The 15,251-nt window shown below is 49.8% G+C and overlaps 1 protein-coding gene across 4 annotated transcripts in view; it reads left to right on the plus strand.

Moving 5' to 3' along the window:
• The window catches only part of trioa (trio Rho guanine nucleotide exchange factor a), a 73,014-nt gene that overhangs the window by 38,890 nt on the left and 18,873 nt on the right, over positions 1 to 15,251 (plus strand). For 2 of the 4 annotated variants that reach the window (XM_030346829.1, XM_030346830.1), the window contains exons 16-41: positions 821 to 995; positions 1,735 to 1,930; positions 2,551 to 2,717; positions 4,285 to 4,404; positions 4,605 to 4,796; positions 5,275 to 5,424; positions 5,635 to 5,749; positions 6,218 to 6,333; positions 6,588 to 6,710; positions 7,156 to 7,350; positions 7,519 to 7,634; positions 8,207 to 8,273; positions 8,396 to 8,505; positions 8,864 to 8,933; positions 9,028 to 9,117; positions 9,209 to 9,301; positions 9,533 to 9,644; positions 9,731 to 9,921; positions 10,159 to 10,260; positions 11,476 to 11,505; positions 11,805 to 11,947; positions 12,148 to 12,247; positions 12,680 to 12,923; positions 13,022 to 13,135; positions 13,752 to 13,948; positions 14,348 to 14,518. In XM_030346829.1, coding sequence (XP_030202689.1) covers positions 821 to 995; positions 1,735 to 1,930; positions 2,551 to 2,717; positions 4,285 to 4,404; positions 4,605 to 4,796; positions 5,275 to 5,424; positions 5,635 to 5,749; positions 6,218 to 6,333; positions 6,588 to 6,710; positions 7,156 to 7,350; positions 7,519 to 7,634; positions 8,207 to 8,273; positions 8,396 to 8,505; positions 8,864 to 8,933; positions 9,028 to 9,117; positions 9,209 to 9,301; positions 9,533 to 9,644; positions 9,731 to 9,921; positions 10,159 to 10,260; positions 11,476 to 11,505; positions 11,805 to 11,947; positions 12,148 to 12,247; positions 12,680 to 12,923; positions 13,022 to 13,135; positions 13,752 to 13,948; positions 14,348 to 14,518 — 3,499 coding nt within the window. The remainder of the gene's footprint in view (positions 1 to 820; positions 996 to 1,734; positions 1,931 to 2,550; positions 2,718 to 4,284; positions 4,405 to 4,604; positions 4,797 to 5,274; positions 5,425 to 5,634; positions 5,750 to 6,217; positions 6,334 to 6,587; positions 6,711 to 7,155; positions 7,351 to 7,518; positions 7,635 to 8,206; positions 8,274 to 8,395; positions 8,506 to 8,863; positions 8,934 to 9,027; positions 9,118 to 9,208; positions 9,302 to 9,532; positions 9,645 to 9,730; positions 9,922 to 10,158; positions 10,261 to 11,475; positions 11,506 to 11,804; positions 11,948 to 12,147; positions 12,248 to 12,679; positions 12,924 to 13,021; positions 13,136 to 13,751; positions 13,949 to 14,347; positions 14,519 to 15,251) is intronic. The other 2 variants (XM_030346831.1, XM_030346832.1) reach the window with 1 other exon arrangement.

Consider the following 15,251-nt stretch of genomic DNA (forward strand, 5'->3'; position numbering starts at 1 on the left):
GCTTCTTTCATAAGAGCATGTCTAATTGTGTGTCTGTATCCCTGGGAGGCATCGGCAACTTGGCAAACTCGACGCCCTCTGTGCGTGTGTGTAGTTGTGTCTTTGTAACTGTGTGCACGTCTGACTGTCAGTGTGTGTGGGTTGGCTTACCCTCTCACATACTAATTGCGCACACACATATTGGACATATAATGGCAACGGTCACATGGCCGAATCCATCCAGAGCAGATCAGTGTCACCATGGCCTAGGGTATTTTCTTTGTGTTGCTACAATTGAAGGAGTGTGTGTCTTAATTTCTTGTGCAAATTCAGCACAGACAAACACAACTTGTGGGTCCCGGGGTGTAGGGGACATTAGAACACAGACAGACACAACGTGTGGGACCCCAGGTGTAGGGGACATTAGAACACAGACAGACACAACATGTGGGTCCCCAGGTGCAGAGGACATTAAAACACACACAACGTGTGTGTCCTTCGTACCCATGACCAGGGCCGACGGACTGCGGGGACAAAGGGGACAGTTGTGGGGGGGGCCCATGAAAAAAAAAAATAAAAAAATTACTTATCGGCCACGTCTCCCCCCCCCCCCCCCGTCAACAATCGCCCCATACCCCCCCCCCCCCCGTCAACAATCGCTCCATACCCACCCACCACCCCCCTCAAAAACTTAGCGCAGGGGGGCCCATTAGTACCTATAGTATAGGGGCCCAGGATTTGGTGCTACGGCCCTGCCCATGACATCCACCATCTCCCCGGGGTGTCGCACTGGGTCAGGGCTGTCATACTGAGTCCCCCTCCCTCCCCCTCCCCGACCCAGGGACTCGGCCATCTCCAGCAACAAGACGCCCCACAACAGCTCCATGGCGCACATAGAGGGCGTGCTGCAGCAGCTGGACGAGGCCCAGGCCCAGATGGAGGAGCTCTTCCAGGAGAGGAAGATCAAGCTGGAGCTCTTCCTCCAGCTGCGCATCTTCGAGAGGGACGCCATCGACGTGAGTCCACCCGGGAACCTGTCTGTCTCTGTCTGTCTGTCTGTCTGTCTGTCTGTCTGTCTAAACTTGCTGGACTCACAACAATGTTTTTCAGCCACATTGCATGCTGGGAGATGTTGTTATGTTGTAACTTTCTTGTCTACTCCAGTGTTACACTTTATTTCTGAAAGAATACACAGCGTCTCCACTCATTTGAAAGCTATAATTGTAGCAAATGTTGTGTGAATGTCATGTGACGCAAGTGAAAGGAAATCCTATTCTGTTCATTCTCTAGAACACTGTGTAGTTGTACTCACTGTTTGAGGACTTTTGAACACTTCCCTGCAATACTGACTCAAAGCAGATGTTTAGCTGTTGCTACATACTCTTTAGTTAATACTCAGATGATGGGCGTCTTACTTATGGGAGTTCTCAAGTGACACAGGGGATCAAACCCTCGGCTGAGAGTTAAAACACCCCTGCCAATACTCCATCTTGCCCCTCCTACATATCTGGGTCTAGGTGTACTCAATGAAGTCCTTATACAAGAAAAACATAATTGCTGCTTCAATACCGTCATCACATCACCTATGATGATCCACCATATTGCACTCTTTGATCAATTTTAGATGATTACATTTCTAATGTTTTCTATGTACCTGTTGTAATTGTTGAGGAAGACGAGCAGCATACCACCGCCTTCAGTGACTGCAGCTCGCCACTATATTGACATGCACGTCCCCCCGTCCACCCCCCTCAGATAATCTCTGACCTGGAGGCGTGGAACGAGGAGCTGACGAGCCAGATGAGTGAGTTCGACACGGAGGACCTGAGCCTGGCGGAGCAGCAGCTCCAGCACCACGCCGACAAGGCCCTGACCGTCAACAACCTCACCTTCGACGTCATCCACCAGGGCCAGGAGCTGCTGCAGTATGTCAACGAGGTGCAGGCGTCCGGTGAGCGCGCACGCACGCGCACACACACACACACAGACACAGACACAGACACAGACACATAGACACAGACACACACGCGCGCGCAAACACACCCAACAGCGCAGCTTAGTCGTTTAGTCATACTATTTATAAATTCAGCAGACACCTTTGTCCAAAGCCACTTGATATACTTTAGGGTCATTCATCATAAATTGGTTACGAATCTCCAGATTCATCCAGAATGCCTGCAGGTAAGGGTTAGGCACATGAAGGATTTGAATTCAAACTGCCTAACCGTAACGAGTCGACGCCCTAACCTCTGACGGCGCTGCCATCAGGACGTGGTTCAGTGTGGCACAGGCCCAATCCCATTTCTACCCCTTACCCCTTCAAAACAAGTGGGGGAGGGGTAAGGGGAAAGGGTAAGGGGTAGAAATGGGATTGGGCCACAGTGAGTCAACATAACATGGTGACCAACAACGTTTCTCTCACACTGAGGAAACGCCTGGATAAGTGCGATGATCACCTTGGCGTGTCACAATGGGCTCTTCACTGGGCCTGGGTCGGCCTTGAGGGCCGACACCCCCCTCCCCCCGCCACCCTCCCCCTAACCTCTCCCCCTCCCCCCCGCTGCGGCCCAGGCGTGGAGCTGCTGTGCGACCGGGACGTGGACATGGCCACGCGCGTGCAGCACCTGCTGGAGTTCCTCCACGAGAAGCAGCAGGAGGTGGACCTGGCGGCGGAGCAGCGGCGCCGGCACCTGGAGCAGTGCGTCCAGCTGAGGCACCTGCAGGCCGAGGTCAAGCAGGTGAGCAGGGTGGTGCCTCTGGGCGCCCGGGCCACGGCATGCACCCGGAGCTCTGGCCCAGCGCCACGTCTGTACAGTACATTTCACACAAAGATACCGTGGGCTTTACAGAGTAAATAACAGATTGAGAAAAAAGGTGCTTTGGAGAACCAGACCTCCTGACCCCCCCCCTTTAAGGTTGTCAGCCTTTTCTGGATTGTCAACATTTTGTAGCTAATCATGGTGTTTACAATCGATGTACAGTAACTAAGAGAGGGTTTCAGAGGAAATGGGTAAATTGCCTTCAATCAGAACGCACGTTCTTCTTCACCATCTTCACTCATTGTTTGGCTTGTTGTCAATAAATTAGATTCGCCCTGACCTTTCAAAAGAGGGGTCAAGTGTCAAAGATCGAGAAAAAAGGTGCTTCAAATATCGAGAAAAAATATAAACTTTCATCAAGTTTATATTGTCAAATTTGCATTGGTTTGCATTGGTTTTAGAGATTTGGTCTAAACCTAGCTCTATTAAAACCTACCTATCTTTACTCTACTTCACTTTATTATGACCCGATAGTATCTGATATTGCGCTAGCACTTCAGAATCTAAAACATGACATTTATTTCAGGCGAATATATGAAGTCTTCCACTTATGCTGTGCTCTAGCTTTATTCACTCTAACCAAGTAGTATCAACATCATTATTTCACTTGCACAACACTCTCACAGTTGTTATCTTTGTTTTGCCACCGATATAACGTATTGTAGCCCTTTCAGTTGTGGAGATGTATCTAAGAGGTTCACAGTCTTAATACATTGACTTAGGCCTTTTAGTTGTAATCCCATAACCAGTGTACTACAGTAAATAGATTAGTAAGTATATGGATCTCTTTTTGGTTGTGAAAAGCATGTCATGTGCTATTTTAATCATGGGATCAAAATACTTTATTGCGATGATCATGATATTGCAATGCATCAAGTTCAAGATGAGTTCAAGACAGAATCATTGTTTAATAGTTAATAATTATCATGATATGTTAATATCACAAAGAAATACTGCTGAAAGAGTATAACCGCCACTGTGGAATCATGGCCGTGCCCTAAAGTACACGTGCTTGCTTTTGTGTGCGCTGAACACCTGCCCTTTAAGTGTTGGGAACACTTGGTAGCACATTTCTTTGGCTGTATCCCAATAAGCAGTTACTTAATAGCTGTTCATTTATTTAAAGATTTAATATGTAACATTTCCACATTAAAATGTTTGAAAACGCCTTGACCTTGGTTACGTATTTTGTCTAGTTGTTCACGTACAGTATCCAATCGTTAAAACCAAGAAAAATCAGTAGTTGGTGATACTTTGACATCTAGCTTACTATATTGTGCCTCACACCAGACACAAGCCACTGCAGTGTTTCCCACCCATTTAATCTTTACTTGGGAGTCTGAGACAAGGACACCATCCTCTATCGATGGGGTGTCCATATATTTACAATGAAGAATTGCTCGCTCTCACAAACACACTGACAATGGACTCTCTGTCTCTGTCTCTGTCTCTCTCTCCCCCCCCCCCCCCCCCCCCCCCCTACAAGGTTCTGGGTTGGATCCGGAATGGGGAGTCCATGCTGAACGCTGGTCTGATCACCGCCAGCTCCCTGCAGGAGGCCGAGCAGCTCCAGAGAGAGCATGAGCAGTTCCAACATGCTATTGAGGTACAGTGTGTGTGTGTGTGTGTGTCGTTTATGCAATGCATCTTACAAATATACCACAGGCTTTTAGGCCCTCGCGTCATTGTGATCCCTAACCCCATCAGTATTAATGACATTGAACTACACACATATAGTGTAGTAGCGCCAACCCAAAGGGATGCGGTGGTCTTTAAAGTGCACCTCTCCCCGTGCCCCCCGCCCAGAAGACGCACCAGAGCGCCCTGCAGGTGCAGCAGAAGGCGGAGGCGCTGCTCCAGGCCAACCACTACGACATGGACCTGATCCGGGACTGTGCCGAGAGCGTGGCCTCCCACTGGCAGCAGCTCATGCTGAAGATGGAGGACCGCCTCAAGCTGGTCAACGCCTCGGTGGCCTTCTACAAGACCTCCGAGCAGGTACCGCCCCGCCGCACCGCCATCGGCCACTCTGCCTGTGACGGACATGTCGTCTGAGGCCGCAGCAGAGGCGTGAGGTTGTGCAAGTCATGGCATTCACCTCGGCGGACCTTTCTTAATGGGCGAAGCAGCAAACAATACGATTGTTCATGAGTCACAAACCTCCAGGTGGAGTCTGAGGTCATTGGAGGCCGAGTCTCAGGTCAAGTCGCAAGACAAAGCGAGTACGGCTTAAGTTCAAGTCGCAGGTCGCAGTGTGTGCGGCTTAAGTTCAAGTCGCAGGTCACTGTGTGTGCGGCTTAAGTTCAAGTCGCAAACTCAAGTCCCCATGTATGGTGTGTGTGTGGTGACGTGAACTTTGTTAGAACCGTTGAAAAAGCATTAGAGGTTTACCTTGGGCTCAGCAAAATGTACCCTGGGAAAGTGAGTCCCCAGAGGAAGCCTCATAAGATGCTGTAACAGCAGCTGTGTGTGCCAGGTGTGCAGCGTGCTGGAGAGCCTGGAGCAGGAGTACAAGAGGGAGGAGGACTGGTGCGGCGGGGCCGACAAACTGGGGCCCAACTGTGAGTCTGAGCACGTGACCCCCATGATCAGCAAGCACCTGGAGCAGAAGGAGGCCTTCCTCAAGGTACGCGCACGGAAACATACCCTGAGACACAAGCTTGTACCAGACATACACCTGCATCATATACATCACAATATAAACACCCTGCTCTCCACACACACACACACACACACACACACGCACACACACACACACGCACACGCACGCGCGCGCGTGTGCGCGCGCAGTCCAGCTAGCCAGCAAGCCATTGACTGTGCGTGTTTTGTGTGTCAGGCGTGCACGCTGGCCAGGCGCAACGCAGACGTCTTCCTGAAGTACATGCACAGGAACAGCGTCAACATGCCGGGGATGCTGAGCCACGTGAAGGCACCAGAGCAGCAGGTCAAGAGTGAGTATCCCCTCTCTCTAAGGGTTCTGCAACCAGCATGTTCACAGAGAGCCCAGGGCTTCCACGTCACGTACACGTGTACACTAGGGGGCAGTATAGTGTTTCCAGCCCCAATTAGCGGACAAAAGGGCCATTTGTGGACTCTGCGACGTAGATCTTCGTAGGACGCAGAAGTTTAATTTGGCCTTTAGCATTGTAATACAGCAATTTATTTAATTTTAATTAATCTTACTGCGGCTATGATTAGTTCATAAATAAGTGTTGATGTTTTCTGATCATATGGATTTTTTTCTTTTGCACATATGTTATGTTATAGTAAACCTTTTTTATCTCCATGTGGACATTGGTCAAATCTGCTAGCATATTGTATCTAGATAGTATTACTCTATTATTAGATCAGGTATTGTGCAAGTATGAACCAGTAGACTCTTTGAGTTGAGCCTGTTTGTGTTGCTTCTGCCCGGGCAGACATCTTGAACGAGCTGCTGCAGAGAGAGAACCGCGTGCTGCACTTCTGGACCATGAGGAAACGACGGCTGGACCAGTGCCAGCAGTATGTGCTGTTTGAGCGCAGTGCCAAGCAGGTACGAACACGCACACTCTAACACACACACACACACACACACACACACACACACACACACACACACACACACACACACACACACACACACACTCTAACTAACACACTAACACACACACACACACACACACACACACACACACACACACAGACACACACCAACTACCAATACAAACACCAACACACCAACTACCAACACCAACACACACCAACATACTACCCACTTAACATGGGTCCACGGTCGCGTGTTTTCAGGCTCTGGAGTGGATCCACGACACGGGGGAGTTCTACCTGTCCACACACACCTCCACGGGCTCCAGCATCCACCACACCCAGGAACTACTCAAGGAGCACGAGGACTTCCACATCACCGCCAAGGTGAGCGTTACCTTCTCTATCTCTGTTTGTCTGTCTCTATGCCTCCCTCTCTTTCTTTATCTCTGTTCGTCTCTCTCTATGCCTCCCTCTCTTTCTTAATCTCTGTCTCTATGTCTCCCTCTCTTTCTTAATCTCTGTCTCTATGCCTCCCTCTCTCTGTACTGTTTCCATCACTCTCCAGTTCAACTCCTACTTGATCTCTCCTCGTCTATTATCTCTCTCTGTAACAAAAACACATGCACGCGCTCCCCGGCAATTTACTTCAATGCATTTGCATTACGAATATTTGTTTGCCCAAATGAAATGCAGCAAAACATTCCCTTTTGCACAAATTATTTATTTCCGTTTAACTTCAGTTGATCGTCTGTCCTGACGTCGGTGTTACCTCATGTCGATCATTCTGCCCTCATGTCGGTCCCTATGTCCTCGTGTCCGTGTTTTCCAGCAAACCAAAGAGCGCGTGAAGCTGCTGATCCAGCTGGCGGACGGCTTCTGTGACAAGGGCCACGCCCACGCGGTGGAGATCAAGAAGTGGGTGACGGCGGTGGACAAGCGCTACCGGGACTTCTCCCTGCGCATGGACAAGTACCGCGGCAGCCTGGAGAAGGCCCTGGGCATCTCCTCCGACTCCAACAAGGCCGTACGTCTGTGTGTGTGCGTGTGTGTGTGTGTGGGTGTGTGCATTTCTGCAGCCTCAATGTGTCCATTTGTGTGCATCAGTGCTTAATCCATAGATTATATATTCAATCGATGGATCCAATCTCTTGATCTCTCACTCGCTCTCTCTCGCTAACTCGCTCACCCTCAGAGCAAGGACCTCCAGCTGGACATCATCCCAGCCAGCGCCCCGGGGTCAGAGGTCAAGCTGAGGGACGCCGCCCACGAGCTCAACGAGGAGAAACGCAAGTCGGCCCGCAGGAAGGAGTATGTCAGCTCTTCCTTGTGTTCTTGGTCGTCCCATGAAGGAGCTTCCTCTGTTGGTTAGAGAGCGGGCCCGTCATTATAAGCGCTGAAAGGCCTCCGATCTTTGCTCTGCCAGTGCACAAGGCTTTCAATAATCTCAGCATGTGCCTTAGATACTGTTCTCATAGCCAACGTTGTAAAGAGGCTTAAGTGAAGATTGCTAGCTATAAGCAATTATGCAAAGGTCCAATGGAGTTCCATATTGCTTACCCGTTTAACCCCCCCCAACTGTCCCCCTCTTCTTGGAGGGAGAATCTTATCTGTTGATGTTAAATTGTATTCTATCTGCTTATGGAAGGGGATTTACGGCTGTATTCAGACATGAGGGAAACAAATGATCAGGGTTAGTTTGGGTTGATTCCCTTCTGGTTTCTTACTCTTTCCTTTCCCCCTCCTCCCGTGTGTGTGTGTGTGTGTGTGTGTGTGTGTGTGTGTGTGTGTGTGTGTGTGTGTGTGTGTGTGTGTGTGTGTGTGTGTGTGTGTGTGTGTGTGTGTGTGTGTGTGTGTGTGTGTGTGTGTGTGTGTGCGCCTAGGTTCATCATGGCAGAGCTGATTCAGACGGAGAAGGCCTATGTGCGCGACCTCCGGGAGTGCATGGATGTAAGTTGTACTTAGCACATCAAGTGAGATTCTTATATATATATATATATATATATATATTCCTCCAGTGCAATGCAATGCTCACCCTCTCTCTCGCTGTCTCTGTCTCTGTCTCTCTCTAGACGTACCTGTGGGAGATGACCAGTGGGGTGGAGGAGATTCCTCCAGGGATCATCAACAAGGAACACATCATCTTCGGCAACATGCAGGACCTCTACGAGTTCCACCACAAGTGAGGAGAAGCAAGCTGCTCTATCTTTCTGTCTGGCCCACTGTCTTTGGAAGAACTAGCAGTATTGCTGTTATTATGATAGTATGATTAATAATGCTAGTTATAACTGAGCACTGTTTGAAAGGTTATCTTGTTTCTCTAGCGGTTATTTATAGTTATGTTATAACATAAGTTAAAATTGCATCAAATGTCTGTAGCTTGTATTTACATTTCTAAATTCATTATGTGGGGGGTAGTAGCTAGTAGCCGCATCTTAATCGAATAGAAGCATCTCAAGAAAGGAGAAAATGATTAAGAAAGTCATCTTTACCAATTATTTAAATTAGTGTCCGTCTTTGTATTTCTTGCGTTTCCCCAGCATCTTCCTCAAAGAGCTGGAGAAGTACGAGCAGCTGCCTGAAGATGTGGGCCACTGCTTCGTCACGTGGGTGAGTGCTGCGGCCCGTTCACAGCTACCAGACAGCGACACACACTACAGGAAGCTGTCTCCCCCTGACCTCCTCCGTTGTGTGTGTGCTGCAGGCCGATAAGTTCCAGATGTACGTGAACTACTGTAAGAACAAGCCGGACTCCACGCAGCTCATCCTTGAGTTCGCCGGGCCCTACTTCGACGTGAGTATCCCCCCCCCCCTGGTCTGTTGCATCATGGGAAACCCATGGGGGATCCGCAAAGTTCCAGCTTTGTGTTTTCTCTGCGTTGCAGGAGATCCAGCAGAGGCACCGGTTGGCCAACTCCATCTCCTCCTACCTCATTAAGCCAGTGCAGAGAATCACCAAGTACCAGCTCCTGCTCAAGGTACGCCGTCCGGCCGCAGGGCACACGCCATGGTTGGTTTCCATGGGTACCGTTTCCATTATTACCATCTCTGTGGTTACTGCATCCACGGTTGACGCCTCCGCGGTTTAACCGCCTCCACGGTTTCACCATCGCCATGGTTACAGCCTCCATGGTTCCTGTCTTCATGATGTGTGTGTGTGTGTGTGTGTGTGTGTGTGTTTGTGTGTGTGTGTGTGTGTGTGTGTTCAGGAGCTGTTGACTTGCTGTGAGGAAGGGAAGGGGGAGATCAAGGACGGCCTGGAGGTGATGCTCAGTGTTCCCAAAAGAGCCAACGACGCCATGCACCTCTCCATGCTGGAAGGTGAGCTTCACCCACCACGTCTCCCTCACCGCACGCACGCTAGTCTGGAGTCCTCGGGGCCTAATGCCCGCCGCGTTTCTTCCCAGGCTTCGATGAGAACCTGGAGTCCCAGGGCGAGCTCATCCTGCAGGACTCCTTCCAGGTGTGGGACCCCAAGACTCTCATCCGCAAGGGCCGCGAGCGCCACCTCTTCCTCTTTGAGATGTCGCTGATCTTCAGCAAGGAGGTCAAGGACTCCAACGGCAGGAGCAAATACATCTACAAGAGCAAGCTCTTTGTAAGGCCCTGCCCTCGATGCTTCTCATGTTGTGAAGACGCAGATCAACACGCCAGACTGCATCGAGTAAATGGCTCACGACTCTCTCTCTCTCCCTCTCTCTCTCTTTCTCTCTCTCTCTCTCCCTCTCCCTCTCTCTCTCTCTCTCTCTCTCTCTCTCTCTCTCTCTCTCCCTCTCCCTCTCTCTCTCTCTCTCTCTCTCTCTCTCTCTCTCTCTCTCTCTCCCCCCATTACCAGACGTCGGAGTTAGGGGTGACGGAGCACGTTGAGGGCGACCCCTGTAAGTTTGCTCTCTGGGTGGGACGCACGCCCACCTCCGACAACAAGATTGTACTCAAGGTAGGACTCTCTCTCTCTGCGCTCTTCCTTGCTCTTTCTCGGCTGTTTCTCTCGCCGCCACCTCTTCCCTGGCCGTTGCATTTGTCTCAGGGTGCTTTCATACCTCGTCTGGTCAGCTGGTTCTGAACTCTGTGTGCGTGGTTTGTTGGCGTAAGGCGTTTGTTTACACATCTGGCATTTTAAACCTCGCTGTGACAACGCAAAATGAATCAGAGTGAGAGTGCAACCCTTTAAAAATAATGAGCTGCTGGTTGGGCTCTGATCGTCCGACCTGTAGGTGTGAGCACGCCCTGAGGCCCGCAAACCTCCGCTTTCTTCTTCTTCTTGTGTGTTTGCATGAGCTGCTTTCATGGTAGACGTCTGTAGCTCCTCTTTGTGCTCTCTAGACTCTGACCGCCTGCTTTTCTTCCTCATCTGTAGTCTGGTGGTGTTCGCCAACATAGAGAAGCTCATATATGTGGCTGCTTTTTATTTCTCTTATCTCTCTGTCTCTTGCTTCGACTGTGGATGGTAGCATCTTTCATTCTCTCTGTGTGGGGTAACATGCTTCAATCATCGTGACACCTGCTGAAGACCTACCACACAATGAGTTATATCATAACTAAATGCTATAACACAATACCTCAGACACTGAGTAATATCACAACTAAATCCTATGTAACATTATACCTCGGACACAATGAGTGTTAACTATATATTCCATTAAAGAGATTAACTTCCATATTTTCTTTACATTAAAGAAGGTTTAGCCTGCTTTTGTTTAGCTGAACAGCAAGAGGAGAGCTGAACTGTGTCTGAAAACAAACAGCAAAATTTGTCAGGCATTTCAGAAACACGTTGCGTCATGTTTCCCTCATAGTGCTCCTAAAGGAAATGTATGTTGACTACCTACTACTGGTTCCCTCTCACACACACACACTAACACACACACACACACACACACACACACACACACACACACACACACACACACACACACACACACACACACACCAGTATACATGGCAAAAAATTGCAGCACTCTGTACGACTCACCTCACATTTGATTGGCTGAGGCAGACGTTATGAAACCCTATCATTGTTGTGCTTCTGTGCGACCACCATCTTTGTCCATTTGAAATAAATGTCCTGTAAAACCGATATGATAAAAAACAATAATTTGATCATCCAAAAATAAACAAGTAAACACTGTCTTATTCTGTATTTTAATCAAAGCTAAGTCAGGGATTCAAACACGGAGCTATGGTGAGTACCCACTACCCCTCCCTCCCCCTACTTTCCCCATACAGCCCCCCTTAACACGTCTGAAGCTGCCCTCCTCTCTGCCTCTATCACCAATGATACAAGAACACATTCATCACTACACACATAGTATGTCTTATTCAGATACAATTTGGACTGCGGACCTTGTCCAAAACCAAATCCTATGTTTGTGTACAGAGATAAAGAAAGGAGGCAACTTCAGATCTCTGAGACATGTTAACAGATTTAAGGTTCATGTCTTCAGAGGAAGTCATTAACCGTGGCCTCCGCCCCTCCACCAGGCTTCCAACATCGAGAACAAGCAGGACTGGATCAAACACATCAGGGAGGTGATCCAGGAGCGCACCATCCACCTGAGGGGGGCCCTGAAGGAGCCCATCCACATCCCCAAGGCCACCACCGCCAAGCACCACAAGGGCCGCAGGTACACACGCACACGCGCACACACACTAGTACACACATGGATAAACACATATACACACATATACAAACCCATATACACACAAGTATATAGACACACGTACAAACACATGTACGCACATGTACAAACACATTCACACACGTATGGACGCATGTACAAACACAGATACACACATGCACTGACTGGACTTGGCTTGTGTTCAGGGACGGAGAAGACCTGGACAGTCAGGGTGAGGGCAGCAGCCAGCCAGACACCATCTCTCTGGCCTCCCGCACCTCTCAGAACACCCTGGACAGCGACAAGGTGCGCACACACACACACACTACGTATGCACGTGTAATGATGAGATGTGATGTGTCGAGCCATGGAGGCTGCTCTTGTACGATCGCTCGGGCGCTGATCTGTTCCTCCACGGCCTCCTTCACACACGCAGTCTTCCTCCGGAGGATTTCCTGCATGTGTGAATGGGATCAGGGTTCTATATACCGGGAGATCCGTACTGAAGATTTGAAATGGATGCATCATTAAAGCACTGTTCAGAAGTGTCTTGCCAGCTCTAAAGGAGTCAGAAGTTTGTGGCCAGTGGAGCTCTAGCACAAAAACAGTATTAAAAAACGGTCTTTTGATCCGTGAAAATTGGTGGATAGCATCGAGGAATTCCAAAACCATCCCAGTAGACAGAACCCTGGATGAGACGTGGCCCATGGGTTACAGTTGTCGGTTATTCCCCCCCAGCTGTCGGGCGGCTGTGAGCTCACGGTGGTCATCCACGACTTCCTGGCGGGCAACAGCAACGAGCTGACGGTGCGGCGGGGCCAGACGGTGGAGGTGCTGGAGCGCTGCCACGAGCGGCCCGACTGGTGCCTGGTGCGGACCACCGACCGCTCGCCCGCCCACGAGGGCCTGGTGCCCTGCGCCGTGCTCTGCATCGCCCACTCCCGCTCCTCCATGGAGATGGAGGGCATCTTCAACCACAAAGGTAGCCATGGCAACAAGGCCTTGTGTGGTTGAACGGGGAGACCCGGGGGATAAGAGGGTGTTGTTCAACTCTACCGTGTGTTGTACCCCCCCCCTCAGACACGTTGTCGGTGTGCAGTAACGACTCCATCCTCCCGGGCTCCTCGGCCACGCTACAGCCGGGCCACGGCATGCACATCCACACCTCGCCCGGACCCAAGCACCGGGCCCCAGGTAGACACACACACACACACACACACACACACACACACACACACACACACACACACACACACACACACACACACACACACACACACACACACACACACACACATGGGCCCAAGCATCGAGCCCCAGGTACACACACTCACACACTCTCTCTCTCTCTCTCCCTCACTCACTCTCACTCTCACTCTCACTCACACACACACACACACACACACACAGAGAGAGCCACAGAGCCACAGGTACACACACAGCCCCAGGTACACACACACAGCCCCAGGTACACACACACACACATCCACACATATCCCCGGACCCGAAGAAGTATATTAACAACACAATAATAATATATAATTATATTAAGTTTGACAACACATCAACAATGTAAAATTAGATTCAGTCTACTAACAACACCCAAGCAGTACACAATCAGAGCCAAATGTATTTAGCCTAATCAGCAGACAGAGCCCTGCTGGGAATGCTAATCCCAGCACTCATCGAAGCAGGATATCTCCCGGAGTCAAAATGCCCACTAAAGAATGGGTCACTCCAACTGGCATTCATACCGTCTCCCCATGCTAACCACACCAACGATGACGTCAATCCCTTTCCCCCGCTCAAGGCAACACGCTGCGCAAGTGGCTGACCAGCCCGGTGCGCCGGCTGAGCAGCGGCAAGGCGGACGGACACGTCAAGAAGCTGGCGCACAAACACAAGAAGAACCGCGAGGTGAGGAAGAGCGGGGACGTGGGCACGCTGGGCTCCCAGAAGGACTCGGACGACAGCGCCGCGACGCCCCAGGACGAGACGGTGGAGGAGGTGCGGGGGGGTGCAGAGAGGGGACATGCTGGGTTACATACACATCTTCTGCCTGCAACGCTCAGGGATGGCGATGTTATTAATAACATCATGACATCATTGATGTTATTAATGAGTCAAAGACGAGATTGTCCCTCTATTGGGTCGAGCACCATAGACAGATAGGAATCAATATGATATAATAATGATATGATAATATAAGAATTAAATGTGACGTGATGACGCACACTAAGAAGAACCACTCGCCGCCCCCAGCGCGAGCTCTCACTCCTACAAACCAGTCGCTCACCACCGTGTGTGTGTGTGTGTGTGTGTGTGTGTGTGTGTGTGTGTGTGTGTGTGTGTGTGTGTGTGTGTGTGTGTGTGTGTGTGTGTGTGTGTGTGTGTGTGTGTTCCCAGAGGGTGCGCAACGAGGGTCTGTCGAGCGGCACCCTGTCCAAGTCGAGCTCGTCGGGCATGCAGAGCTGCGGGGAGGAGGAGGGCGAGGAGGGGGCCGACTCGGTGCCCCTGCCGCCCCCCATGGCCATCCAGCAGCACAGCCTGCTGCAGCCGGACGCCCCCGACGACAAGGTGGGGGGTCTGGGAGAAGGGGGGGGGGGAGGGTCAACCTGGACCAGAGGCCAGAAACACAATGAGTGAAGTGTTGTGATGCATGCTGGGTAGTGTGGTTTTGAATTTGGTAGCGATGAGTTAAGACCCTCCCAGCTGGCCAGTTTAGCCCCTCAGCCAATCGTAATGACACCCTTTTAGACCTTGGGAGGTGGCTGCTGGGATTGTCATGGTTACGACAGGACGTTTATTTATTCCTTTTCTTTGTAGAAGAAATCAAGTGAAACAAAGATGTCAAATGTTTGTGGCCATCCTAGTTATATAACTCTATTTGTTAGTGTCAATCTCGAAGATTTACATGCGAGTAAATATCCGTTAAGTCACTATCTATTGCCAAAGGAGATAAAACCATGGCGATTGAGCCTCTAGTCCACTGACTCTTCTAAGGTCATTCTAGTCCTCTCACACACCTCTGCTTATGAAAGGCCCTGCATATGTAGTATTATAAATGTTACTGGATGTCGGTTCAATGGGAATTATTACCCATTATCGCCGAAGGTGTCACAAAATACAATAAAACGGAAATCTTTGAGATTGCCACTTAAAGTTTTCATTCTCCCTTTTCCAAAACAAACAAATCTTTGTTTTAACTAGTGTCTTTTACAGTTTTCTGTTATTCCTCTTAACTGTAAAAGTTTATTTTACAGTTTTCTGTTATTCCTCTTTTTCTATTTCTCTCCTCTTTTAAATGAAA

This window comes from Gadus morhua, chromosome 22 (genome assembly GCF_902167405.1).
Source record: "Gadus morhua chromosome 22, gadMor3.0, whole genome shotgun sequence".
Classification (NCBI taxonomy): Eukaryota; Metazoa; Chordata; class Actinopteri; order Gadiformes; family Gadidae; genus Gadus; species Gadus morhua.